At 60.8% G+C, this 26,165-nt stretch overlaps 2 protein-coding genes across 2 annotated transcripts in view; one reads left to right on the forward strand and one right to left on the reverse strand.

The window, feature by feature from the left end:
• The window catches only part of SLA (Src like adaptor), a 43,242-nt gene extending 31,533 nt beyond the window's left edge, over positions 1-11,709 (reverse strand). Inside the window, exon 1 of the mRNA XM_084864754.1 lies at positions 11,616-11,709. The gene's annotated coding sequence lies outside the window, so the exon portion shown is untranslated. The remainder of the gene's footprint in view (positions 1-11,615) is intronic.
• The window catches only part of TG (thyroglobulin), a gene marked incomplete at its 5' end in the record, with an annotated part of 131,029 nt that extends 106,197 nt beyond the window's left edge, over positions 1-24,832 (forward strand). The window contains 7 exons of the mRNA XM_084864293.1: positions 7,304-7,468; positions 8,328-8,495; positions 17,163-17,344; positions 18,201-18,308; positions 22,896-23,030; positions 23,472-23,662; positions 24,588-24,832. Coding sequence (XP_084720419.1) covers positions 7,304-7,468; positions 8,328-8,495; positions 17,163-17,344; positions 18,201-18,308; positions 22,896-23,030; positions 23,472-23,662; positions 24,588-24,706 — 1,068 coding nt within the window. The 3' untranslated portion in view covers positions 24,707-24,832. The remainder of the gene's footprint in view (positions 1-7,303; positions 7,469-8,327; positions 8,496-17,162; positions 17,345-18,200; positions 18,309-22,895; positions 23,031-23,471; positions 23,663-24,587) is intronic.
• Positions 24,833-26,165: the final 1,333 nt, after the last annotated feature.

The raw sequence follows: 26,165 nt of genomic DNA on the forward strand, positions 1-26,165 counted from the left end.
TCATTTTTCAATGGGTTTAAATTTTTTTTTTAATGACAATATCTAGCCCTGGGCAGCGCGGCTCTGCTGGTCGAGCGTCAGCCCCTGCACCCCATCGAAACGCTGCCAGTTGGATCCCCGGTGGGTGGGGACACAGGCCTTGGTTGCAGGCTGGATCCCCAGTGAGGGGCATGCAGGAGGCCACCGACTGCTGTTTCTCTCTCACATCAACACTGCTCCCTCCCTTTCCCTGCCTTTCTCTCTAAAATCAATAAAAACATAGTCCAGAAATACCAGTATATGGCTCCCCACTCAAACCGTGCAAGTCTCAGGCAGGAAAGCCCAGGCACCTGGGGCCTCAGGGATTGTGGGTGGCAGAGGTAGGACCGCCGGGTGACTTGCCCAGAGTCCCACAGCTGGGCCTGGCACGGAACCTGCCGGTGTCTCTGGCCGGTGACCCGCAGCCCCAGCCCCACGGGGCCGGCTCGGCCGCCGGGGGAGAGTCATTTAGAAACCCCGCTTGGCCTAGCTATCGGAGGCGCATTGAAAACATCGGGGCCGCGTCTAAACTTAGCCGGCGCCCTGTCCTAGAGAGATGCCTCCTCAGACACCTTGTGCAACGCCGTGCGCGGGGCAGCCTGGGAGGGCGCAGAGGAAACGGTGCAGGAGGCGGGCGGAGCGGGCCTCTTGCCTAGAAGGGGAAGAGGCCCGGCAGAGAGAGGCGTCCGTCGGGATTTCCCCCCCAAAATTCTCACAGAGGCAGGAAGGAGGGGTGAGCTGATTGTCAGAAGGCACGAGCTTTGGGGCAACTTGAAAACAAACAAACAAAAGACACATTTTCCCAGAATCTGCTGAGTTAGAATAAATGCATTCCTTAATTTAATCATTTGTTTAATGCAACTTCATTTGTCCAATGAATCCAGCTGCGCACAGACCACCAGCAAGAGCCCCGCTTGAGTGGAGCTCCCGTTTTGCGTGGGGAGCCTTTCCCTGGCCTTTCTAAAGATGGGAATGCGGCCGCTACCGGCGATGGCGACAGCGGGAAGGAGAGGAAACGGTTAATAAGACAGAGGAGCGGAGCTGCCCGTGTCCCCGCGTGCCGTGCACACGCGAGCAGAAGGCCGTGCACACGCGAGCAGAAGGCCATGCACACGCGTGCAGGAAACGGTTAATAAGACAGAGGGGCCCTCCGGCAGGGGTGGTGCAGAGGTTGAGCGCTGACCTATGAACCAGGAGGTCACAGTTCGATGCCCAGTCAGGGCACAGGCCCTTGGAGTCTTCCTGGCCCCTCAGGAGCGGGACGTGCATGTCGGAGTCTGGAACAGGAGCGGGGTCCGAGGCATTTGGGAGCCGTGTGATCTTCACAGGGTTCTGCCTCTCTCTGTGAGTCTGCACGGTGCTGCTCTCCCCATCTCCTTCCTGGGTCTGGAGGCTCCACAGGAACTTGTGTCTGACCAGCTAGCGTGGTGCAAGGCACAGAGCGGGGTCCTGGGTACGGACGCCACCCCCTTTCCTTTCCAAGTGGAGCATACACTTGGGAGGACAGGGACACGTCTCTCTCACGCGTGACCCATAAGTAGAGGTGATCCATAAGTAGCCATCGAACTAGCGGATGACTGAGTGAGTGAAGGAATGCAGGGGAGGGGTGTGCCTTCTAAACGAGAGCCCACTTCGTGGCGATGGCCTTTTCCCTGGGGAAGATGGGGCTCACCCTGAACCCCCCGGGGCCTTCAGACCCCACGGCTTCTCCAGACACGTCCGTTATTCGGGAGCCACGTCCGGAGCCGGGTGAGCGGGTCCGTGTGGCTGAGCCGAGGACTCCAGACATGTTGATGTCTCCGGGCCTTTGTGGGTGTCTCTGGGAGGCCTCTCAGCACCGAGTGCCTCTTCTCAGGAGGAGAAGTAGGAGCTTCCTTCCACAGTCCATCGCGGCCGGGGAGTTGCACAAACTTGTTGATGCACCAGAGCTGTCCTCTTGCTCAACCCGCCCGCTGCCTCCACCGGGGAGGCCCCCCGGAGCTCAGCTTCCTGAGGGGGCCGGGGGCCAGCGGGCCTCCCGGGGCTGGGGAAGGTCGCCATTGCAGCTCTGCAATGTGGCAACGTTGGCTTCCTGGCTTCCTCTCGATGCACGCGTGCACAAACCCCTTTGTTCCCCACCTCTGACTCGGCGTTCTTTTATTTAAATGAACCTTGTTTTCGGGAAAGAGAGCCTCAGGCCAGCGGAAGGCCAGCCCTGGGAGGACAAGGGTGCCAGGGAGACGTGTGCTGCCTTCAGGGCTCCGTGGACAGGGCCAGGGGTCACCCACCCTCGTGCCGGGGCAGCGTCGTGGGGGGTCCAGTGAGGAGGGAGCGGAGGGAAACGGCTCTCAAGGCTGCAGTGGCCCCGCAACGCGAGGGAGGGGTGATGTCCAGCTCAGCCTTGAACTCGAGCGGAGGCCAAGTTCAGGCTGGACGTTGGGCAGCGCTGGCCAGGACGTTCCGTTTGTGCCTTCTCGTTGCTGTTTTTGTGGGATTCCTTTTGTTCGTTTTTTCGGAGTGACTTCTGTTGCGTCTTGCATGGAGTTGGAAGTGATCCACCATCATGTCTTTTTTTATTTTTTTTATTTCTTTATTGATTAAGGTATCACATAATTGTTCTCAACCCCCCATTCTAATTCCCCACCCCCACCACCATCTCTTACCCTGCCCCTTGTCACCCCCTTGCTCCTCTGGAACGCACTGGGACAGGCCGATGACCCTCCTCAGTCCAGTCCGGTCCGGTCCTGGCTGCCACGCTGTCCTTGGCGTTTGCACAAGTTCCTCCGTGGTTCCTTGCTGCCCAGCCCTGCCTCCCCAGTGGCCTCCCCAGTGGCCTTCCACTTGCCCCTAGTGCCTGGGCAGGCGCTGCTGGGTTCACCACTGGGTTCTCCTCTGCTCTGATTCTGAGACCCAGGCCCTCGCCCACCATATCCCCTGCCAGCCGCGCCACACCGCCGTGGGTATCACATTGTGCCACGAAAGGTGCCCTCAGGAAAGTGAAAAGACAGCCCACGGCCTGGGACCGCCCGCCCACAGATCACACGTCTGAGAAGGGACGTCAAAGATCCTGCCCCTATAGGGACACAAGATGGCCACCACAAGATGGCCGGCAGAGGAGGGCAGTTGGAGGTGATCAACTTTGAAGGGGAGGGCAGTTAGGGGTGACCAGGTCAACAGAGGAGGGAAGTTGGGGGCAAACAGGCTGGCAGGGGAGTGGTTAGGGGGTGATCAGACTGGCAGGCAGAAGCGGATAGGGGCAATCAGGAAGGCAGGCAGGCGAGCAGTTGGGAGCCAAAACGGGAAGCCGCCGCCTGGCAGCTGAGAGGGAGATCCAATGGCGTGTGTGGGAGCAGCGGGACCGTGTTTAATGATGAAGGGCGCGGAGTGCTGACCTGCGCTCCCTCTGGGCGCGGTGAGGGAGCCGGGCACGGGAGGCCTCCGGCTGGCGGCCCCATTCACCTGGAATTTCGGCACCGGCAGCGCTGCGGGGACAGGAAGCAGATTAGCGATGGCCTGGGGCCCGGAGTGACTGCTGACGGGCACGCGGCGGCTCTGTGGACGATGGAAATGATCTGAAATAAGATCGTGGCGATGGTGACAGGGCTCTGTGCGTACAAGCAGAAGCCACAGGCGGGTGTGCTTTCCATGGTGAGCTGTACGGTACGTGAAGTACATCTCCAGGGGACCGTTTTCACACAGGCCGCTGCAGAGGCCGAGAGGCACCGCTTACAATACCCCCACGTAATACAGAAGTACGTTCCCGCAGTGAAGATCGTCATCTGTACATCGTTCATGGAAACCGTTCACATGTTATGGGAGAAGATCACTCAGGCATTTCTATGTCTCAGGAGAAGACCCTTGTGGCCCAGTAGCCCTGTGGAACACGAGGAAGTGACTGGGACACGTGGACAGATCTGCCGTGAAGGCGTGCGTCGCGGTGCGGCCTAGAGCATCCCAACGCAAGGAACAAGGGCCACCACTGCTGAGCCCGTGCGCCTGGCACGCACCACGGGGGGACGCGAGAGTCCTCTCCCTGCGGCCCCGCCACGGCCCTCTGCGGACACTGCCAGAACCGTCACACTCCTGACGGTGAAGGAAGAGCCCAAACCAAACAGCTAGGAGTCAGAGCTGGGGTCTGCGTCCCCGCCCGTCACCCGCCCAGGCCGGCAGGTGCTCCTGTCTGCGCCTCCTTCCCTCCCTCCCTCCCTCCCTCCCTCCCTCCCTCCCTCCCTCCCTCCCTCGCAGCCGTAACGCCAGATTGCACGCCGGCGCTGGGAGCAGTCTGGCACAGGCACAGGTGTCAGCCGGTGACACTCACCATAAGCTGTGAGTAGAGAGACAGGCTCACAGCCGTGTCAGCGCCGGGCCTGCCAGGACTCTGCGAAGGATGGGCCCGGGCCCTGACTGGACATTTGTCGGGGAAACTGCCCCGTCCGGGGACTTAGCTGGAAGTCCTGTGAGCGGCTCCCCCTGGAAAGCCCCGAGGGGTCCATTTCAGGAAAATATGAGTGTGTGTGTGTGTGTGTTCCCGTGACTGTGTGTTCCTGTCTGTAATTGTGGTGTTTCTGAGTGTGTATCCGTGTGTGTCTGTCTGTGACTGTGTGTGTCTCAGTGCGTGTGTGTTCTGTGACTGGTGTGTTCCCCTCTATAATTGTATGTTTTGGAGTGTATATCCATGGGAGTGTGTCTGTGACTGTGTCTATCTGAATGTGTGTGTGTGTCTGTGTAAGTTTCTGGGTGTGCATCTATATGAGAGTGTGCTTCTGTCTGTGACTGTGTGTAACTACATGACTGTGACTGCATGTGTATGTGTCTGTGTGTGACTATGTAACTGACTGCATGTGTGTATCTGTGTGACTGTGTGTGACTAGGTGACTCTGTCTGACTAGGTGACTGTGTGACTGACTGCGTATGTGTGGCTCTGTGGCTGTGTGTGTCTGTGTGTGTCTGTGTGTGTGTTTGTGTGTGTGGCTGTGTGGCTGTGTGTGACTAGGTGACTGTGTGACTGACTGCGTATGTGTGTCTGTGTGTGTCTGTGTGTGTCTGTGTGTGTCTGTGTGTGTCTGTGTGTGTCTGTGTGGCTGTGTGTGTGTGCGTGTGTGCCTGGGCAGAGGACTCGCCAAGGTCACCTCCCTGGAGGCTCACTGAGGTCAAGGCACCGCTCAGGCCTGAGGCTCGGGAGAAAAGGCAGTGCTCAGCAATTGCGGTTTCGCCCTGCTCTATTTTTAAAGTTAAAAAAACACACACACAGAACGAGCGGAAACTCGTTCCCACTGAATAGCTAGGTCTGATTTAGATAAAGTACCGGCCAGGCCCGGGCAGCTGGCGTGACTGGGCAGGGGGCCGGACCCTGCTCCTCTGAACCCTACAGAGTCCCGCCAGCCTCAGGGCAACACCAATCCCACCAATCCTCCCCACCGCACCCCACCCCAGGCTGAGGACACCCCCTCCCCGCCCGCCCCCCACGGCAGCTGTGAAGCCCGGCTATCACTCCATCCAGATGAGGAGATGAGGCCCCCAGATACTCCCCCCAACCTGCAGAGCCCCTGCTCCTGGCAGGGCCCTTCCAAAACCCCTCCCCCAGCTCCCTGTCTCCACCCAGTGCTTGCTTTCCAGTGGGGGCCGAGCTGCTGTTGGCTCTTTAACCCCCGCTTTTCCATGAAGAGAGAAGTTTTGTGCAGAAAGATCAAGGAAAACAACACGCTTGGCGAGGAACATTCTCTGAACGCCTGCAGTATCAGCGAACCCCCGCCTCTAACCACTTCCTCCACCTCAGGAACTCGGGCTTTTTATAGCTGGGGCAGCGCAGAGACACAGACGGGCCATCCCAGCCCCCAGCCCCCAGGCCCCTAGCCCGCTGGCCCAGCGCCCACCGCAGCCCAGTCGCGGACTGCCTGGTCAGCTCACAATTTAGAATGTGGGGCTTTGACCTGGAGTACTTTAAGCACGCAGCCGTGAACGTGTGTGCGTGTGTGTAGATGTGAGCATGTATGTGCACACGTGTGCACGCTGCGCTGGTATATGTGTGCATGTGTGTGCAATGTGTACATGCATGTGTGTGCATGTGTCCGTGTGTGTGTGTTCTCTTGAGACAGCACACGCAGTGATGCTCAGAAAAGCCGGCTGCTGCTCGTTGGAAAGCTGAACCCGGGGGCAGTCACCCCGCACCGTTTGTGGGCACCACCCTGACCTCCTGGCCCGGGGCTGGCTGGGCGGTTATGTCCGTTGCTGCTGGTTCCCACCATGAGCCCGCGAGCTCCCCCCTTCACAGAGTCTGGGCTCAGAGCGAGCCCCACGGCAGGCCCCTCCCGGGCACCTGCCCACACCTCGAGACCTCAGGAACCTCGGCCTATCGGACTGGGTTGAGGACAGTTCACCATGTGGGCGGCCCAGCCCGTCCAGAGTCTGTAGGCCAGGCTGCCAGCCCAGAGCAGCTCAGAGCTCTGGGACCCTGTGTGGCTGCGTCAGGGGCCACGCCCCCACCCCCTACCCCCACCCTGTGTGTCCTGCTCCCTCGGCTTGGGGGCCGATGGCCTGGCCTCACCTCTGACTCTGGCCACAAGATCCCCCCTTGGACCAGACAGCGAAGCTGACATGACATGGGCACAGCACTGCCCCTTCGCACCCAGAACCGGCCAGGTGTGCGTGCGAGGCTCGGCCTCGGAGCCGGCCGCCCCGTCAGACCCTGCCTCTGCCCTGTGACCCGGAGCCCGCCGCCCGCCTCTCTGTGCCTCGGTCTCCTCCTGGGGGCCGCCCCCCCCCCCCCGCCTCCGTCCTCAGAGAGGAGGCGTTGGCACCAGGGAGCGTGCGGGACACCTGCCGTGATCGGCGGCTCTCCCGGTGACCGCACTCCCACGGGCTTCTGGGTGGGCATCTCCTTCAAACGCCACGTCCATCCTCTCTGAGCCGGAGGGGCTGACAGGCAGGGCGCCCCCGGAGGTGGTGGTGGGGGACACGGAGCCACGTCTGCAGACCCCTCCCCAGTTCGGATCTTGGTCCCTGTTCAGCCACCACCGGCGCGTTGCCGCCACACGCAGCCTCAGTTCATAGCGAAGACGGGGTGCCCCGGGCCTGCGTGCTCACCCCACAAAGGAGGAAACTGAGGCGGAGGAGACATCCGCTGGCGATCGCACGGCATGTGGATAGGATATCGATCCGTCCCGACCTCCCGAATGGCTGCGGGCACCTCCGGGCAGGGCCCCGGCCTCCTGCGTGGAGATGGAGGCTGTGCCTGAGGTCTCTCTCGGGCCGGGCAGGCAGAGGGAGGGACAGACTCTCAGCCCCGTGTGTGTCTCTCTCTCCCCAGGGCGGCTCGGCGCTCTCCCCGGCCGCGGTCATCAGCCCGGAGCGGGCGCGGCAGCAGGCGGCCGCCCTGGCCCAGGAGGTGGGCTGCCCCCCCTCGCCCACCTCGGAGATGGCATCCTGCCTCCGCCAGACGCCCGCCGGCGCCCTCAACGACGCCCAGACCAAGGTGGGCACGTGTGGGCCGGTGGGGAAGGGACACTCTCCGCATGTTTGCAAACGGAGAACCAGGCCTGGGAGGGAGACCTGGCCCGTCCGAGGCCACACGCCCCCCGCCCCCCGCCCCCAGCGCTGTGCATGGACCAGGGTGCGCTGGGCCTCGTGTGGGTGCTGAGGGCGCCAGGGAGCTGCGGTGTATCTCCGGGATAGCGGGTGGGCTGTGGAGGGTGGGAGACAATGGTGAGGTGACGGTGTGAGGGTCTCGCCAGGGTGGGGACCGTACTGAGGGTCACGGGGCTGCTGTGCAGAGCTGGGCCTGCCCCCTGCACCTGAGAAGGCCCGGCTGGTGCTCCCTTCTCCCACCTGCAAGGACCCGGCCCCCCGTCTCTCGCTGGCCCTGACCGGAGTGAAGGGGACTCCCGCCAGCAGGGACCGCTGCTGTCCTCTGAGCTGGTGGCCTGGTCCCTTCGGCCATACGCCTGGACTGGCCCCCACCCCAGTGGGCCATGGACCACGAGTGAGGTCCGAGGAGCTGGTGGCCGAGGCAGGTCCATTGCCTGTGACCTCCTGCCCTGGGCCACCGCCCACTCCTCCATCACTGTCTCCTCCGCCCGCTCACACCGGGCGCAGCTTACCCAGTCCCCCCTGGGGTGTGGTCCCCTCGGCAGCCCCCCTGGACCAGTCACTGCTCAGAGCCTGACCCACCTGCCAGCCCTGCCCCTGCCCCCTGGTGCCGGTAGAGCCGCAGGGGGGCCGCCAGCACCGTGTCCGTGTGGCTTAGCGAAACGATTCTGCTGGCTGTCCCTCCACCCCCGTGTCCTTCAAAAAGAGTGAACGCCATCCAAACGGCGCCCTTCCTCTGCCCCCAGCTCCTGGCTGTGAGCGGCCCCTTCCACTACTGGGGCCCCGTGCTCGACGGCCGGCTCCTGCGAGAGCCTCCGGCCAGGGCGCTGCAGAGGCCGCCGCGCGCCACGGTGGACCTGCTCCTCGGGAGTTCGCAGGACGACGGGCTCATCCTCCGGGCTAAGGCCGTGAAGGTAGGCGGGGTGCAAGGGGGGTGGTGAGGGCAGGGGCTTCAGAGGACCTGTGTCCTCAGGGGCTGACCTTGGTCAGAGTCATTGACTGGCCCTGGACGGTTTGGCTCAGTGGATAGAGCATAGGCTCATGGACTGAAGGGTCCGGGTTCGATTCTGGTCAAGGGCATGGACCTTAGTTGCAGGCTCGAGTCGGGGCGCATGCAGGAGGCTACCAATCGATGTGCCTCTCTCTCTCACATCGATGTTTCTCTCTCCCCCTGACTCTGTCTAAAAATCAATGGAAAAAATATCCTTGGGTGAGGATTAACTAAGAGAGAGAGAGAGAGAGAGAGAGAGAGAGAGAGAGAGAGAGAGAGAGGGCGCATCACTGACCTATTGCTCATTTACAAAACAATTGCTGACTACACTGTGTAAAGTCTCTATAAGGAGTGTGGGGGTGGTCGCAGGGTTGGGGCTCAGAAATAAGACACGTGCAGAACTGTGAGCAGCACAGCCACAGCCACAGCCACGGCCACAAACCGCTCCGGGAGTGGATCACCGTGGGAAGCAGTGAGCACTGGCCCATCAGGGGCTCCGGAGCGCCAGGCCCAGCCTGAGGACACCGGTGCCGTGAAGGATGCTGGGCCCGCAGAGAGGGGAGCTGAGAGGCAGCTGGGTGGCAAAGGGGCGCCGCTCCCCAGTCCCGGCAGGGAACCCCGAAAAGCAGCCTTCCGAGCCAGTGTTCTCAAACCCAGGCAAGCGGGTGCCTGGCGCCTGGCCACGCGGCTTCGTGCGGCTCGTGGCCGGCACGGCAGAGGGGGAACGCTGTGGCTCACTTATCGGCCCGAACACACTTCCTGCCCGGCCAGGCCTCCGGCCGCGGCTCCCCTCACTAGGACGCCAAGCCCACCCCCTCCTCGTCACCCTGCTCTGGACGGCCCTCGGGCTGTCACCCCCGGGAGGGGGACCCCAGGGCCTGGCACGCAGTGGGGACACACGCAGACTGGGGGGGCCCAGGGGCCTGGCTCTGTCCAAAGAAAGGCAGCAGAACTGGAAGGAGCCACAACCACAGAGTCGTTCATGCCAGCGGATGGCGGGCCCCCTTGCCCTGCCCTAGCCCCTCGGGTCTGCCTCACCGGGCGCCGGCCTTCGGGGAAGGAGCACCGTGTGGACGGGAGAGACACACGGGGCACTTATGGCATACAGGTTATTTGCCAAACATTGGGAGCAATCCAAATGTCCATGAGCAGAGTGACGGATAAACGGAAGTGCCCGCGAGCCACCAGGGGTTCATGGGGATGGAGAGAGGAGCCCCCTCCCTCTCGCTGGCCCGAGGAAGGCCTGCAATGGTGTGTTCAACGGGAACAAGGACTGAGAATGCATCCCTAGCTGTGTGGCTCAGTGGATAGAGCGTCGGCCTGCAGACTGAAGGGCCCCAGGTCCAATTCTGATGAAGGGCACAGGCCCTGGTGGTGGGCTGGATCCCAGCGTGGGGTGTGCAGGAGGCAGCCCATCAATGATTCTTTTGCATCGTTGATGTTTCTATCTCCCTCCCTCTCTCTTCTTCTCTGAAATCAATAAACACACACTCACATATAAATATAAAACAGGGACGTAGAGCAATGTGAAATGAAGGCGGCATCCACGTTTTAAAAACAGCCGCCCCGCCCCTGTGTGTAAAGACGGGAGTGTAGCTTTCTGTGAATTACGTGGAAGGGACATCGCGTGGAAAGACGCAGCCACGCCGTCTGCACTGCCCAGAATCCCACATCTGCCAGGAACGGGCGTCAAGTCCAGTTTCCGGCACCCTGACCTGTTCACTTATCAGCCTATCACCCAACACTCAGGGCGCCCCTTACTCCGTGCCAGACCCCGGCTCAGAGTCCAGGTGCTAATACAAATGCCAGCTGCCCTCACGGAGCTCACCGTCAGGAAAGAGAGAGAACACGGGAAAGGGAGTCACTACGATGGAGTTCCTTGCACACTGTCCGCAGAGGTGACACCGACTGCAGGACTCTGAGGATGGTGGTGGGAGAGGGTCACTGCACCCACAGGGCCCTGCCAGCCCGAGGGCCAGCGATGCAGGAGTCCACCAGGACCTTGTCCCCACGCTGTCGACAGAGCGGGGAGAGAGCCCTTGGATTGGAATCAGGAGCAACCAAGTTCCCTTACAGCCTGAGCCTCAGTTTCCCGATCTGTAAAATGGGGAGATGACTATGGGCACCCTCATTATTGAGAGGATTCAGATATGCACCAGCGTCTGGCAAATAGGGTGTGCTCAATAAATATTAGTTTTTTACACTTAAAATAGGTTTTATTATTTTTTGTGGGTTTTTTTTAGAGAGAGAGGAAGTGAGAGGGAGATAGAAACATCGATGAGAGAGAAACATCAATTGGCTGCCTCATGCACGCCCCCTTCTGGGATTTGAGCTTGCAACCCAGGCATGTGCCCTGACCGGGAATCAAACCCTCGACCTCTTGGTGCCGGGGCCCATGCCCAAGCAGCTGAGCCACACTGGCCACGCTCACTTAGTTCTTTCACTGTACTATTGTGACTAGTGTTCAAAACTATTGTCCCTGACCTGAGAATTATCCAGAGAAAGCAAGAGGCGTGCACAGAACGTCCGATCACTGAGGCACCTCCCCGGACCAGAGACCGATTTTCCAAATTGTGGCAGACACACCCCCACACACACCTTCACATACACACACACACACACACACACACACACGACATGCTTCCTCCTCATGCCAGCCTGCATGAATACTATCAGAGCCCAACACACACACACACACACACACACACACACACACGACATGCTTCCTCCTCATGCCAGCCTGCATCAATACTATCGGAGCCCAACACACACACACACACACACACACACACACACACACACACACACGTGGTCCAGACTCCGGTCCCAGGAGGGCCGGAGCCCCCTGCCCCAAGTGCAGCCCCAGACCACCTGTCACTCAGCACCACCTGTCACTCAGCAGGGACCCGCCAAACTCCGGAGACCAAAGAGGGCGGGTGAGGACGGCTTCCGTCAACTCCCTCGGGCCCTCCCTCACCTGCCACCCCTCCCGGCTGTGGCCCACCCACGGAGCCCTCTGGCACCCGCCACGGGGACCACGTACCGTAAGCGTCCGGCCGCCCGAGACACGGAGGGGCTCCGTCCTGCTTCCCGAAGTGGCAGCTCTCCGCTGGAGTCTTCCCCGCCGCCGGGTGGGATCTCTCTCCCTCCTCCCCTCCTCCCTCCCTCCCTGCGGGGACACTGACAGCCTGCCTGCGCGCCCGGCCATTCATCTGCAGGAGCAGACGCACACTTGTTCCAGGACGCGCTGTGCCTCCTCCCCCTCCCAGCGCGGCATCCTAAGGCAGGCAGAGAAATCCGAACTGCGCGTGGACGCAGCTGCCTCGCCCGGAGCCCGGCCTGGAGCTGGCCTGGGCCAGGAGTAGACAGAGAGGGGGCCTGGAGGAGGAGGAGGGGGGCAGGGGCAGGGCCGCCTGCCTCTGAGGGTTGGCAAGCGGCCCCTGGCAGCGCGCGGTGCTGCTGGCACCGGCCCCAGCACGGGAGAACCCGGCCTCCGGTGACAGATCTCAGCGGCCGGCCAGGCAGGAGCCCGGGAGCACACAGGTGTCCGGGAAAGAGGCCCTGATGTGCAGGATCTGTCAATCAGGGCGCGGGGGGCAGGGCCAGGGTCTGACCCAGCCCAGGAGCTGAAATCAGAAAAGGGGTCCAAGTTCCCGCCTTCAGCCGAAGGACAGGGGCCAGCTGCTTAGCCAGAGCGGTGGACCCTTCTCCTTCAAACGGGCACAGGGCGGCCTGCCCCGCCCATCCCCACCGTCATCGGAGAGGGCGCCAGGCCCAGGGGACAGTGCCAGCTCTCGGGGCACCCTGCCCGGCCCCTGGGTCTGGGCTCTCAGAGCACACCCACCCCAAACCCACGGCCAGGCCCTCAGAGGTGACCTCCCACACCTCCTTCCTCTCATGAACCCCATGGTCCTGCGGACCCCTGGGATTGGCTTCTCCCCCAAAATAAATACTCGTAGTTATCATTCACGGCCTTATGAGGGCGTGATTGTATCAGCCGTATCTTCCAGGGGGGGCACTGATAACAGATGGACATGAGCCAGGAAGGGTTCCTTTGTGTAATTCATCTTTAATCAGAAGGATTACAGATGTCCCCTTTGGGTTTTTTCCCCCCATTGACCCCTCTCCTTCCCTCCCCAGCCCCCTCCCAGCCCCCCCCCCCATTGTCTGTATCCATGGCTTATGCATAGATGCACATAAGTTCCCCAGCCAGTCACTCTCCACTCACTCCCCACCCCCGCCTTCCCTCTGAGAGCCCACAGTCTGTTCCATGCTTCTGTGTCTCAGGATCTATTTTGTTCCTCCGTTTATTTTGGTCAGTAGATGCCACATGTGATTGAGATCGTGTGACACATATGACAGAGATTGTCTTTCTCTGGCTTATTCTGCTTATCAGGTCCCTCCATCCCCAAAGGGTAAGAGATCCTTCTTTTTTTTAAATTAAATATATTTTATTGGTTTTTTTACAGAGAGGAAGGGAGAGGAATAGAGAGTTAGAAACATCGATGAGAGAGAAACATCGACCAGCTGCCTCCTGCACACCTCCTACTGGGGATGTGCCTGCAGCCGAGGTACACGCCCTTGCCCGGAATCGAACCTGGGACCTCTCAGTCGGCAGGATGACGCTCTATCAACTGAGCCAAACCAGTCAGGGCGAGATCCTTCTTTTTGTATGGAAAACACAGGCTGGATTCTTTCTTCTAGTCGTTATTCACTCATTTAGTTCTGATTTTTAAAGAAATGAAAAGGAATGTATTTTCACGGGCCCCTAATGTTGTGGGGGGGGGGCAGGGCACAGGCGCACAGTGCGTGATGGAGAAGGGGGCCCGTCCCTCAACACCCACAGCAAGTAGTAGGGACGGGAGTCACCCACACATCGATGCACCCAAGCACCCCACGCACATTCTCGCAAGGGCTCTGGGGGAAGGCCATCACCCAGCATATAATGCTCCTGGAGTGTGGAGTGGTGTCCCCTGGAGAGAACAGTGCTGTGTAAGCAGATCCACGGAGGGTTTCCGGTCTTGGAAAAGGGCTCTGAGAAAATGAGCCGGTCACGGGCGGGGAAGTGACGCAACGGAGGAGCGTCCTGAGCCAGGGAAACCAGGGCGGGCCTGTGCTTGAGGCCGGCACAGGGAGGAGGGGCCGCCGTGGGGCCAGCCGTGGGAAGAGCCGGTGCAGAGGCCCTGGGGCAGGGATCGCCTGGGGGACGGGGGAGGCCAAGGGCTAGAAACCCAGGATGATGGAGGCAGGGCGGGAGAGGAAGCCGGACGTGTCAGAGGGAGGTGTTGGATGCGCTATCGTCAGCCATCGGAAAAGTGATTCTGTTCTACCTGCCGCGGGCCGACGTTGGGATGTTGTCAGCTAGGAAGTGATTATATTGATTTATCGTTTTCAATAAGAGCGTTCTGGCAGCTCCGTGGAAGACGGACGCTGGGGGAGGGACAGAGGAAATAGATGCCAGATTACCGCCCTGAGGTCCGGGGGCGAGCGCGTGCGTTACGTTGGGGCGAGAGCCGGGGTATCGGTGAGAAACACCCAGATCTGGGGCGTGCGTTGGCTTGGCCGTCGGGCACATGAGTTGGGAGTTCAGGGGAGAACGCCTGTGGGCACAGGTCTGGAAGGTAGCCAGGAAAATTCGATGCTGCCAAGGCCAAGGAGAAAAGCTTCCGAAAGGAAACTGCGGTCAAGGCCAATGTCCCCGAGAGCGGAGGGCGATGAGGACGGCTGACAGGCTGCGGGTCTGGCGGGTGCCGGTCCTGCATGGCCTAGCTGAGGGCCATGCCCGCTGAGTGACGGGCAGGGAAGCTGAGCAGAGGGGCTGGGGCCGGCGAGAGCGAGGAGGTGGGCCCTGCACCACCACCCCATGGACGCAGACGCCTGGGTGCTTGGGGGCACTGTGTCCTGGCAGCTACAAACCACCTGGAGGACACTTGTCCTGGCCCCTCCTGGTCCCTCCTGGTCCCTCCTGGCCCCTCCTGGTCCCTCCTGGTCCCTCCTGAAGCCACGCCAGCCACTCAGCCAGCCCCTCCCTCACCCTCCACACCCAATGGGCTGTTAGTCCTTCTCACTGCAGAGAGTGTCAGGCGTGGCCCATCCCCAGCTCGACTCAAAGCCCCCAAACGGCAGAGAAGGTAGCCATGCTGTTCCTGGCTGCGGCCCAAGTGCCCCCCCACACACACCCATCGGCACCCCGCAGACATCGGTGGAAGGAGCCGTGAACTGAAGATAAGTCCCCGGAAGCAAAGTTTCCCATCGTGTCTCTCAAGCTGGAGATGAACCAAACGGCTTCTGTTCTGAATCGCCGACTAAGCAGCGGGGAGAGGCAGTCCGTGTACTGTCACCCGGCTTCGGCCACACGCTAATCATTACGTCGTTTGACGCAAACGTCATCCCGGCACAGACAGGAACGTTCGCCGAATGAGGTTATAGACGGGCAACGTGTTTTCGGAGGCCACACGGCAGAGCCAGACGTGAACCGGGGTCTCTCGAAGGCCAGAGTCACGCCCCGTCGGCCAGGCCACAGGCATTGCGGGGCACCCTGAAGCCCCCCAGAGTCTCTCCCTGTGTCCGAGGGGCTGTCACTTTGCTGTGGGCCTATGAGTGGCAGTCCTTTAAACACACACAATTAGGCCCGGCCGGTGTGGATCAGTGGTTGAGCATCGACCTCTGGACCAGGAGTTCATGGTTCGAGGTCACATGCCCGGGTTGCAGGCTCCATCCCTAGGGTGGGGCATGCAGGAGGCAGCGATCCATGGTTCTCTCTCATCACTGATGTTTCTCTCTCTCCCCCTCTCTCTTCCTCTATAAAATCAATAAGAACATTTTTTTAAAAGTAAAAAAATAAGTAAATAACAAAACCACGCGGTACGGACATGCCAATTCTGGATTGCTTTTTGGGAAACCCCGCCGGCAGCAGGCCCGCCCGGGAGGCAGAGCTCGCCTGTAATTACAGCTGGTGGACGGCAGGCGGGCGCTCACGTGGCGGCCGCGCCCTCCTGCGGACTCCGTAATCAAACCCGGGATAGCATCCGTGCTTCCCTCCCTGCCGAGAATAGAGATGGGGGTCCCCGGCGCTGGGGTCCCCAGCCATCTCCAAAACATGGACCAGCAGGCAAGGTCACGCCCAGCTCATCTCAGCAGCTCAGATACCCTTCAAGTGTGAAACTCACCGCAAGTTCACGGAAGCTTATTTCAGGTGTTGTGTGTGTGTGTGTGTGTGTGTATTCTGTACGTATTAGATGCCACGGAAGCATATTTCAGGGTGTGTGTGTGTGTATTAATGTATGTATAGATGTGTTTCTTGCAATCAACCATGGTAAAAAAATATCACAAGTCAATGACATGATGAACACATGTGTGTTCTCTACCAGGTTTAATAGCTCTTCATATTTGGCCACATGTGCTTCAGATATCTCCTAAGAAATGCGTGTTCTAGCTAGAGCGCCAGCAAAGCCCTTCCTGCACCCTCTTCCTGTTCCCCCTCCCTCATCCCCTGTAGCGTGGGCACCCCGAGGTCAGCCACCCACCCCCTGCGCTGGCCAATGAGTGGGCACCCCGGGGTCAGCTACCCAACCCCTGCACTGGCCGCTGCGTGGAGAGCCGGGCTCGGCAGCCCACAGGACGCGCTGAGGGAGTGTCGCCGGGCCTGCTGCCTGGTCACATCCCCTCCTCCCTCCTCCCACAGCCCGGCCTGCTGGGAGCCGTCCACAGACAGACTCACACATGCCAGCGCGTCCTGATAAGGGCATTCCGCTGCTGACACAGAAGCTGGAAATATGTAAACACACATCCTAGGACCAGGCAGGGGCCAGAGGCCTGGACCTCACACGCACAGCGTGGCCCTGGCATCCTGCCGCCTCCTCTTCAGAAAGGACGACGCTGAGTCCTGGTGGGGGGGTGCAGACGGTCCCCCCAAGTCCCCCCAGTGCAGACGGGAGAGACGTGGGCGCCAGAAAGGGAGGCAGAAAGAAAGGAGGGGCAAAAGGAGAAGAGAGGGAGCCGGAGAGAGAAGAAAGGAAGGAGAGGGGGAGAGAGGGAGGGGAGAAGGGTACTCCCATGCGGACACACGTCTGCAGAGAGCCGCCTGACTTCCCCGGCCATCCTATTCGAGGTCACCCTGCCCTTCGGCTCTCATGCTGCAGTTTCCCATCCCCGCACCTGTCCCCGCTGAGCTGCACCGTCATTTGCTTATTTTCCGTCTCCGCCCACCGGAACACGGCCCCACGGGCACGGGGAGCTTGTTTTCCGAGGCCGGGCCCGCCTTGTCCGTGGGAAAGTACAGCCAGCCCTCCTGCCCGCTGGCTGAGGCCGCGGGCGAGCCCAACCTCAGCTCTCCCCCGGCCCGGGCGACCGGGCAGTCCCGGGAGGGAGGGCACAGGGTGCGACCGTCAGCTCGCGATGCAGTCTCCCGCCCTGCGGGCCAGGCACCCAGTGATGGCCACGGCACTGACCTGTGGTCCTCACACCGCCTGCGTGGGTGCGGGAGGTGGCACAGGGGGAAGCCCGTGGCTCACGACCACACAGCTGGAGCTGGGATAGCATCTCTCTCTCTCTCTCTCTCTCTCTCTCTCTCTCTCTCTCTCTCTCTCAGCAATTTGAGGAAAGCCAAGGCCGGACCAGCAGCAAAACGGCCTTCTACCGGGCACTGCAGAACTCGCTGGGCGGCGAGGACGCGGACCCGGGCGTGCTGGCCGCCGCCACGTGGTACTACTCTCTGGAGCACTCCGCCGACGACTACGCCTCCTTCTCCCGGGCGCTGGAGAACGCCACCCGGTGAGACCGGAGCACGGGTCCCCCGCCGCGGCACCCTGGCGCCGGGGGACGCTCGGGGCGTGAGAGAGGCTGGGGTTCGGGCCCATTTCTCCGCTGAGGAAGGAGAGGCAGGAGATGCAGGGAGGACTGAGTGAGAGTCAAAGCCTGGTGGCCCAGCCAGCTGCCTGGTGGCCCGGCTCCAGCCAGGCCAGCCCCTCGCCAGCTCCCAGCCCTGCCGCCCCACGCAGGGCCCGCTGTGGCCAGCGCGGGCTTCCGAAACGTATTCCCGTCACCCCAAGGGGAGCAGGCGTGACCCACGCCCCCCTCCCCGCCGCTGACATGCGGACCAGAACGTTCTTTCCGGGGAGGGAGGGCTGTGCTGTGTGTCCGAGGATGTTTATTTTAGCAGCATTCCTGGCCCTGACCGACTAGATGAGACCTTTCCACCTCCAGCTGTGACCACCAAAAGCGTCCCAAACGCTGCCTGCCACATGTCCCCGGGGAGGGATATTGGGGCCAGAGCCTCGGGTCTGAGGAATCCTGGGCAGGAAGCGCCCTGAGCTCCGTCTTTTAAAACGCGCAGCGCTGTTTGCGCCGCTCCATCGGCTGCGGTGTTCATTGGTTTTATCACAAAAAGCCTTGCTCCCAAATCGCTAAGTGACACTGACGCTCTGAGATGTTTGTCTATACGTCTCCTGGTCCCGGGACGCTTCCCCGTGGACACCAGCGTGTGACCACGGCAGCCATAAATAACACAGACCGGCCTGTGCTCGCTGCAGGCCTGGGCGGGGGGCATGGCGGCCCAGGGACTGGTGCCTGGGAGAGCCCTCGCCCCGCACAGCTGTCACCAGGCCCCCCTCTGTCCCCCTTCCTCCAGGGACTACTTCATCACCTGCCCCGTCATCGACATGGCCCGCCTCTGGGCCAGGAGGGCCCGAGGGAACGTGTTCATGTACCACGCCCCCCCGAGCTACGGCCACGGCAGGTAAGGGGGCTGTGGGCCACGGCAGGTAAGGGGGCTGTGGGCCACGGCGGGTAAGGGGGCTGTGCAGCCACGGCGGGTAAGGGGGCTGTGCAGCCACGGCGGGTAAGGGGGCTGTGGGCCACGGCAGGTAAGGGGGCTGTGTGGCCACGGCAGGTAAGGGGGCTGTGGGCCACGGCAGGTAAGGGGGCTGTGTGTCCACGGAGGGTAAGGGGGCTGTGTGTCCACGGAGGGTAAGGGGGCTGTGCAGCCACGGCAGGTAAGGGAACTGTGCAGCCACGGCGGGTAAGGGGGCTGTGCGGCCACGGCGGGTAAGGGGGCTGTGTGTCCACAGCGGGTAAGGGGGCTGTGCAGCCACGGCGGGTAAGGGGGCTGTGTGGCCACGGCAGGTAAGGGGGCTGTGTGTCCACGGCCAGGGCTAGCAAACGGAGGGGGTCTGGTGGGCCAGAGGCAGAGATGGTGGCCGTGCACAGAGGCGGGAAGGGTCCAGATGAGAGCAGCGCCTCTGGGCCGACCCCTGTGGCTGGAAACCTGCTCTGACTCTTACTAGCTCGGTGACCTAGGCTTAACCTCCTCGGTGACTCCGTTTCTCCATCTGAAACATGGGGTGGGCGCGGGATGCCTGCTCGGGAGGGTTCCCGTGGTGACGGGTGTGTGCAGCAGACGGCCCGTGAACTGGAAGTGCTGCGTGTCCCGTTGCTCTTGTCCATCGGGACGCGTCCCTGGCAGCGCTCCCGCCTGCGTCCTCTCCCTGCACCAGCGCCGGGCGGCTGCCCTCGCTGTAGTAGGCACCGCATCCATGAGGGAGTCACAGACACGGATGGTTGGCACGCTTCTCTCGCGCTGCCCTGGAGCCTCGGCCCTCTCCTTGGTCCCCGGCTCAGACCTACAGGCTGGAATAGATGCCTGTGCCCGACGGGTCCAGCAGTCTGCCTCGTGCCTCCGCTCTGGGAACACACATCAGCTTTCCTGGCTTCGCCGCTGAACAAAACACAGTAAATCACCGCCTTTTCCCGACCGCCGCCAACGCATCCCGGGCCCGCGGGCTGGGGACGGCTCACCTGCGTCAGAGATGTGAGTTTTGTCCTGACATCGAGGGGCAAACTCTGTGAGGAATGACCTGTCTTCTTCTTCTTCTTCTTTTTTTTTTTTTTTAATATATTTTATTGATTTTCCACAGAGAGGAAGGAAGAAGGATAGAGAGCTAGAAACCTCGATGAGAGAGAAACATTGACCAGCTGCTTCCTGCACAACCCCTGCTGGGGATGTGCCTGCAATTAATTTACATGCCCTTGACCGGAATTGAACCTGGGACCTTTCAGTCTGCAGGCTAATGCTTTATCCATTGAGCAGAACCGGTTTTGGCAGGACCCGACTTCTTTTCTTGGGATTAAAAATCTACCCAGGCTTGCCATAACTGGTTTGGCTCAGTGGACAGAGCATCAGCCTGCGGACTGAAGGGTCCCAGGTTCGATTCCTGTCAAGGGCATGTACCTTGGTTGTGGGCACATCCCCAGTGGGGGGTGTGCAGGAGGCAGCTGATCGATGTTTCTCTCTCATTGATGTTTCTAGCTCTCTATCCCTCGCCCTTCCTCTCTGTAAAAAAATAATAAAGATATATATATATATACATATATATATATATATATATCTTTAAAAAAAGAATCTACCCAGGCTCCATACAAGAAGTGGAACCACTCCATACAGGAAGTGGCTCAATACAGTAGAAGAACACGTTTTCTGGGGTTAATTCCATCTTTTCCACTGAGGAGTTCTCTTCATTTGAGCAGCTTCCTGTACCTCAACGTCCTCACCTGTGAAATGGGTACAGTGACAGCTGCTTCCTGGTGGGAAGGTTCAGGTCACGGGGCATTAAACACCTGGCGCTTCGAAGCTGTTCGTTATGGGTTAGTTTCTCTTTAGGAAAAACAAGGTTCTGAGAAGAAGAAGGAAAAAGGTTAAAATGACTAAGGACACAGCAATGTTCCATCTTTATAAGTTGTCTGGACCCTGGAAAACAAGGCCATAAATTCTAGACGGAGGACATGCAGTACACCACATTCTAGAGAGCTCTGTGCATTCCGGAGGCTCTTAACAGCTCACATTCCAGGCGTTATCTTCCTGTGGACAGTCTTGGTGAGTTCCTCGGAATTAGCAAACCGAAGGAAAGCACAAGTGACTGGAGTCTTGACCTGGGGCCGCTGCTCTGGCCGACGCATCCTGTGTGGATAAGAGATTATTTCCCAGCGAAGATGGAAGGGGTCACTTTCTGACACTGGCCACCGGGTTTCCTGCAACAGAACAGCTGTGGCGTGCATTCTCCTTGAACCTCATTCATCACAGGCGCGGGGATGGCGTCGTTTTATTTTAAGTAAATCAGGGTGCTCACTTAAAAAAAAATTTTTTTTTGTTTTATTTATCCTCACCCATATTTTCCCCATTGATTTTTAGAGAGTGGAAGGTAGAGGGAGAGAGACACAGAGAGAGAAACATCGATGTGAGAGAGACACATAGATTGGTTGCCTCTCACACGAGCCCTGACCAGGGCCTCTGATCGATCCTCCAGCCGAGGTACGCGCCCTTGAACGGACTCGAACCCGGGACCCTTCGGTCTGAGGATTGGCGCTCTATCCACTGAGCCACACTGGCTAGGGCTGGGAGCTCGCTGTTTGAAGAACTGTGTGATGAGCCCTTTTGTAGAACAGAAGCTGTTGCCCACTCACCCGTGGGCAGAACGTGGACCTGTGTGAGTGTCCTGTGTCCAGAGAAGCACACTCCCGGCCTCTGTGTGCGAATGACCTTGCAAAGCCTCCTCCCTCAAAGAGCAGCGTGGGAAGTGGCGGGTTTCGTTCCTCCTGCTCCCCAGCCCCCTCCGAGGGAAGCTATCGAGATGCCGGCTAGAGATAAGGGGGGAGTGTAGTTAATGGGGATGAGGTCAACGAACTTCCTCCTACGGACAGAGCCACAGGGAAAGAAACTTCCGGAACAGCAGGCTCTCACATCAGCCCACCCAGACGGGCCGGGCGCAGGGCCTTCCGAGCCTCTTGAACCCATCACCCTCGGAAGAGCCACCTCCGTGATGCAAGGGAGACCCACCCTCTCTCTCCTCACGGCCGGGGGGGCCCTGCTCGGCCCCCTTCCCAGCGCAGGCCACTGTCGGCCACGGTCAGGTGCATTCCTTCCATGGCACCGTCTCAGCCCCTGTGCGGCCTGGGGAGCCCCCGTGTCCGTGAAGGAGGGTCCCTCGTGTGGCAAGCGGAGCTCCGGCCGGAGCTGGGGCACTGACAGTGCCGGCCCCTCCTCCAGAGGCCTGCCCTAAACTGCTCAGGACAACTCCAGAGTCCTGATGAAGACCAGCCCTGCAGAGGGAGACGAAGCAGGAGTCCTCAGACCAGCGGGCTCTTAGAGGAGCACGGGGCTGGGCGGGGATGCGGGGCCGGGCCAGGGCCTAAGCAGCACTCCGTGGCCTCCTGGGGTCAAGGTGGCCGTGGGCTGGCACCGTCGTGCAGCGGGTCTTTCCCCAGCTCCCTGGTCCATGGCATCACGTGGCTCATGTGGCGTCGTCTGCGGCGGGAGTATTTACACCATGGAAATTGGCAAATGCTACCGAGGAGCATTCTCACCAGCCTGTAGAGCCAGTGGGGAAGTGGACACCAGCAGCCACTGGCACAGACCTTCCTGAGGGTGTGCCCAAGGCCGTGACCCCTCTCTCTCGAGAGAAAGAGGCTCATGCCCCGTGTCACACCACTCCACATGTGACATCCAGGACCTCCTGGTGTTCGGAATCCCGGGTTAAAGACCCCACACCCCCTCACCGTTCTTAAGCTTGCGGTGTTTCTCTCGGGGAAAGTGGAAAAATAAATAGAGGCCGGAAACTGGGCCAGAGAGTTGGAACACTTTATGGTGAAGCCCCGTTCAGGGACTGCAACACCGCGTACGTACGGACAGGGACACCGAGGCCCAGGGGGGCTCAGCCAAGGTTCGCAGACACGGAGCGGCCAGGCTGGGGTCTGAACGGAGCCCTCGGCTTTGAGCGTGAGTCTGCTCCTCTGGGAGGCAGCTCCTTCGGAGGGAGCGGTGGACGAGGCCGCTGTGGTAGGAGAACAGCGGCCCCTCAAATCGCTCATGTCCCAGTCCCCCGAACCGGGACTGTGGCCCCTTCCGTGGCAAAGGGACGTGGTCGAAGTGCTCGAGTGAGGGGCCTTGAACCAGGGACTGTCCGGGATTACCCAGGTGCCCACGCCAATGACACGGGTCCTTTAGAGGAGAGAGGTGGGGGCGGGCAGAGGGAAACGCCGGCCAGAGGGCCAGGGGAAGGACGTGATCACTCTTGCTGGCTTTGAGGACAGAGGGGAGGGACCGGGGATGGTCGGCACTGGGCACTGAGAATGGCCTTCCGGTCCTAGCCCATGGCTAGGCCACAGGTCTGTCCCACGGGGCATGGACAGCAGGTCAGCTCCGCAGAGGCAGCCCAAACTTTACAAGAGAACCGTCTTTATCGGGGAGAGATCTGGCTGGGGCTCCTTGGTTTTCTCCTGCAGTGTGCTGTTCCTTTAACTCCTGCCTCTCCGCCTCCCCGTGCTCCCTCAGCCTGGATCTGCTGACCGACGCTCAGTACGCCTTCGGACTGCCCCTCCACCCAGCCTACAAGGGGCAGTTCACCCTGGAGGAGCAGAGCACGGCGCTGACAGTCATGCAGTTCCTGTCCAACTTCATCCGGTCCGGGTGAGTGGGCCGGGGGCCGGCGCTGTGCACCCCGCCCCTCCACACCCGGGGCCTAGGGACCTCAGGTGGCAGACCAGAGTGCTGGCTCTAGGCCCCACCCACCAGACCGTGGGCCAACAAGGCATCCCGGAGACTAGCGATGGATGGGGTCCTGGTGAAAGGACACCAGACAGAGAGGGGCCGCGGCCTCCTGAGCGGCCAGATCCCCAGGAAGGCCAGACCAGTGCTGCTGGGTCATGAACTCAGCTCCCTCCCCTGGAAACGGCCCAGGGGGAGTCGGCCTTCCCCCCTTCCAGCATTTGGGGTGAACAGTGAAGGCCGCTCCGACGCCTAAGGATGAGTGGGTGGGAGGGTCCTCAGAGACCAGGTGCGAGCGGAAGTGAATCCTAGTGATGAAAGGAAAGTTTCCCTCATGTCTGTGCCCTGCTTCTCGCTTTCCAGGAACCCCAACTACCCGCACGCGTTCTCGCGGAGAGGGCCCGAGTTCGCAGCCCCCTGGCCCGACTTCGTCCCTGGCACCCATGGGGAGTACTACAAGGAGTTCAGCCCCGGGCTCCCCAATCGAAGGGACCTCAAAAAGGCCGACTGCTCCTTCTGGTCCAAGTACATCCGGTCCCTGAAGGCGCCTGCAGGTAGGGAGCCGGGAGCTGGTGTGGGCCAGGGGGAGGGCAGCACCCTGTGCATTGGGCCTGTCCGAGCCTCTGGGAGCCAGTGGGCACTGGGAGGCCATCAGCACCTCTCTCCCCCGTGAGAGCTCACAGGCCGGGGGTCCTCACTGCCAATGCCTGCTCTTCTGTGGGGGCAGGAGAGGGAAGTGAGAGACAGAACACTGCGGGGTGGGGGAGAGGGAGCTGGGAGGGCTGTGGGACGGTTGAAGGGGGAGAGGAGGTGGGACCTGGCACCTCAGCCCTGCTGCCCTTGGAAGACTGGCCAAACGTCCTGGAGAGTGAGTTCTGGCCAGGGGAGAGGCGGGCACTCTTCCTCTTTCCGTTGAAGAGAACTTCCTGTTGAAGAGAACTTCCTGTTGAAGAGAACTTCCTGTTGAAGAGATGTTACAGAGATGATAAAGGGATCCATAATGAGGGCACTAGGGATAGCGAGATAAATGTGATGCCCTAAATGGCTTCTGGGAGTGATGTAACCTGGAGGAAGTCCTTCAGCTTCTTGGTGCATGCTGGGAGCTGCAGGAAGGCCAGGGGTGGGGGGGTGGGCAGGGGGTCTCCCAGGGCAGGTGGTGCTGAGCTGAGCTCTGCAGAATGACAGCAGGTCTTGGCGGGGAGGCCAGTGAGAGTGGAGCGTTCAGCAGGGAAGTGACCTCGTCCGACATGTTCCAGACTCTCAATCCCACTCCCGCCTTCTAAGACCCAGAGGCTCTCTGGCGATGACCCGAGTCCTATCCTGGCCGTCCAGGTCCCTCCTGCCAGGCGATCTGAAAGGCCCCCTGCAGGGCCTGTGTAGGGAACGCCCCTCAGAGCCCGGGGTCTCTTCGGTCAGAAAGAATGAGTGAGGGAGGAGAAGTCGGGTTAGGATCGGACCAGCCTTGCCCTCATGTTTCAGATGAAGCCAAGGATGGGCAGTCAGCAGTGAGTGAAGAGGAGGACCAGCCGGCTAGCTCTGGCCTGAGAGAAGACCTCCCGGGCCTCCCAGATCCAGGCTCCAAGACCTACAGCAAGTGACCAATCCCGAGAGGCCCACCCACCCTGCCAACCCCCTCCCACCTACCCCCTCCCCCAGGCCGCCCCCCTGGGCTCCTTGCTCTCTGGAATGGCCCCTGGCTTTCAATAAAGTGTCAGCGTGCAGTGAAACAGCGGTGACTGATGTGTCCCTTCAAGACCGCCCGTGGGAGACTCCGAGCTGTGGACGCATCCTCTCACCTTACGCGTCTGACTGAGCTCTGAACCCCAGGCTGCTGTTTCCGCCCGTCCAATGCTTACCCACCATCCTCCCTGCACCAGGCTCAGGGCTGGGGCTGGGGGGGCGAGAGCCCTGCCCTCTGGCAGGAGAGGAGGGCAGGTGAACAGAAGTGACACACGGGATCTGGGGGTCTGTGGAGGGCAGACCCCAAGTCCACCTACGTGTCAGAAGGACCCTCTCGTGAAGGTGCTAGGCAAGAGGGAGGAGCTGAGAGGGAGAGGCTGTGAGCTCTGCACCAGGGCAGGGAGGTGGCGATGCGGGGGGAGCACACCCAGGAGCCATGCGGGAAGCAGGATGGGCAGGGCTTGGTTGAATGTGAGAGGACCGGCGCCAGGAGATCGACTTAGGGCCCCCCGGCTTTCTGTTGATATGGTTCCCCCAGAAGCAGCTGGTGTTATCCTTCTTCCTCGGTGAAGGCACATCTCCTCTTTACAGCTGTCCCTCCCAATCTTACACACACACACACACACACACACACACACACACTCACACACACACTCACACACTCACACACTCACACACACACTCACACACACACACACTCACATACACTCACACACTCACACATACACACTCTCACACACACACATACACACACACACACACACACACACACACACACACACACACACCTGAAAGCAGGTGGAGCTGATCAAGGGAAGTGCCCACCGGGGTCCCCGCCAGCCCTGTCCCGGGGCTGCGGTCTGAACCCCAGGCCACATCGGCTCTCCGGTGTGCCTCCTGCATTGCCGAGAGGCTCCTGCTGCCCGAGGGGATGGGCTGCCTCGGCCTGGGTGGGGACAGCCTGGAAGATGTCATAAACCCTCCTGCCCTCCGCCCCTCTGCCAAAGGCAGAAAGGCCACAGTTCACCAGCGTCAGGGCGAGGGTCGCCGGAAAGGCAGGAAGTGAAAGGGCGTCACCTGGTCAGCGTGCCCTCGGGACCAGCAGGCAGGATGGAGGCGCTGAGTGAAGGCCTGCACGCTGAGCTGTCACTGGTCTGAGTCACTTCCTCCTGAGCTGGAAGCCACTGCTCTCTCCTGCCGGCCTGAATGCCCCCAAATGCCCTCCCCTGCAGGCCTGGTCCCCCCCCCCTCAGCTGTCCTCTTCTGCCAGTGGGGGCAGGAGGGTGCCAGCAGCCCTCCCCACCCTCAGCAGGCAGAGGAGCAGGAGCCCGGGGAGCATCGTGGGACCTCAGACACCAGGCCACGCGCCCACACCAA

The sequence above is a fragment of the Pipistrellus hanaki genome (assembly GCF_964339955.1).
Source record: "Pipistrellus hanaki genome assembly, chromosome: 17".
In the NCBI taxonomy this organism is placed as follows: Eukaryota; Metazoa; Chordata; class Mammalia; order Chiroptera; family Vespertilionidae; genus Pipistrellus; species Pipistrellus hanaki.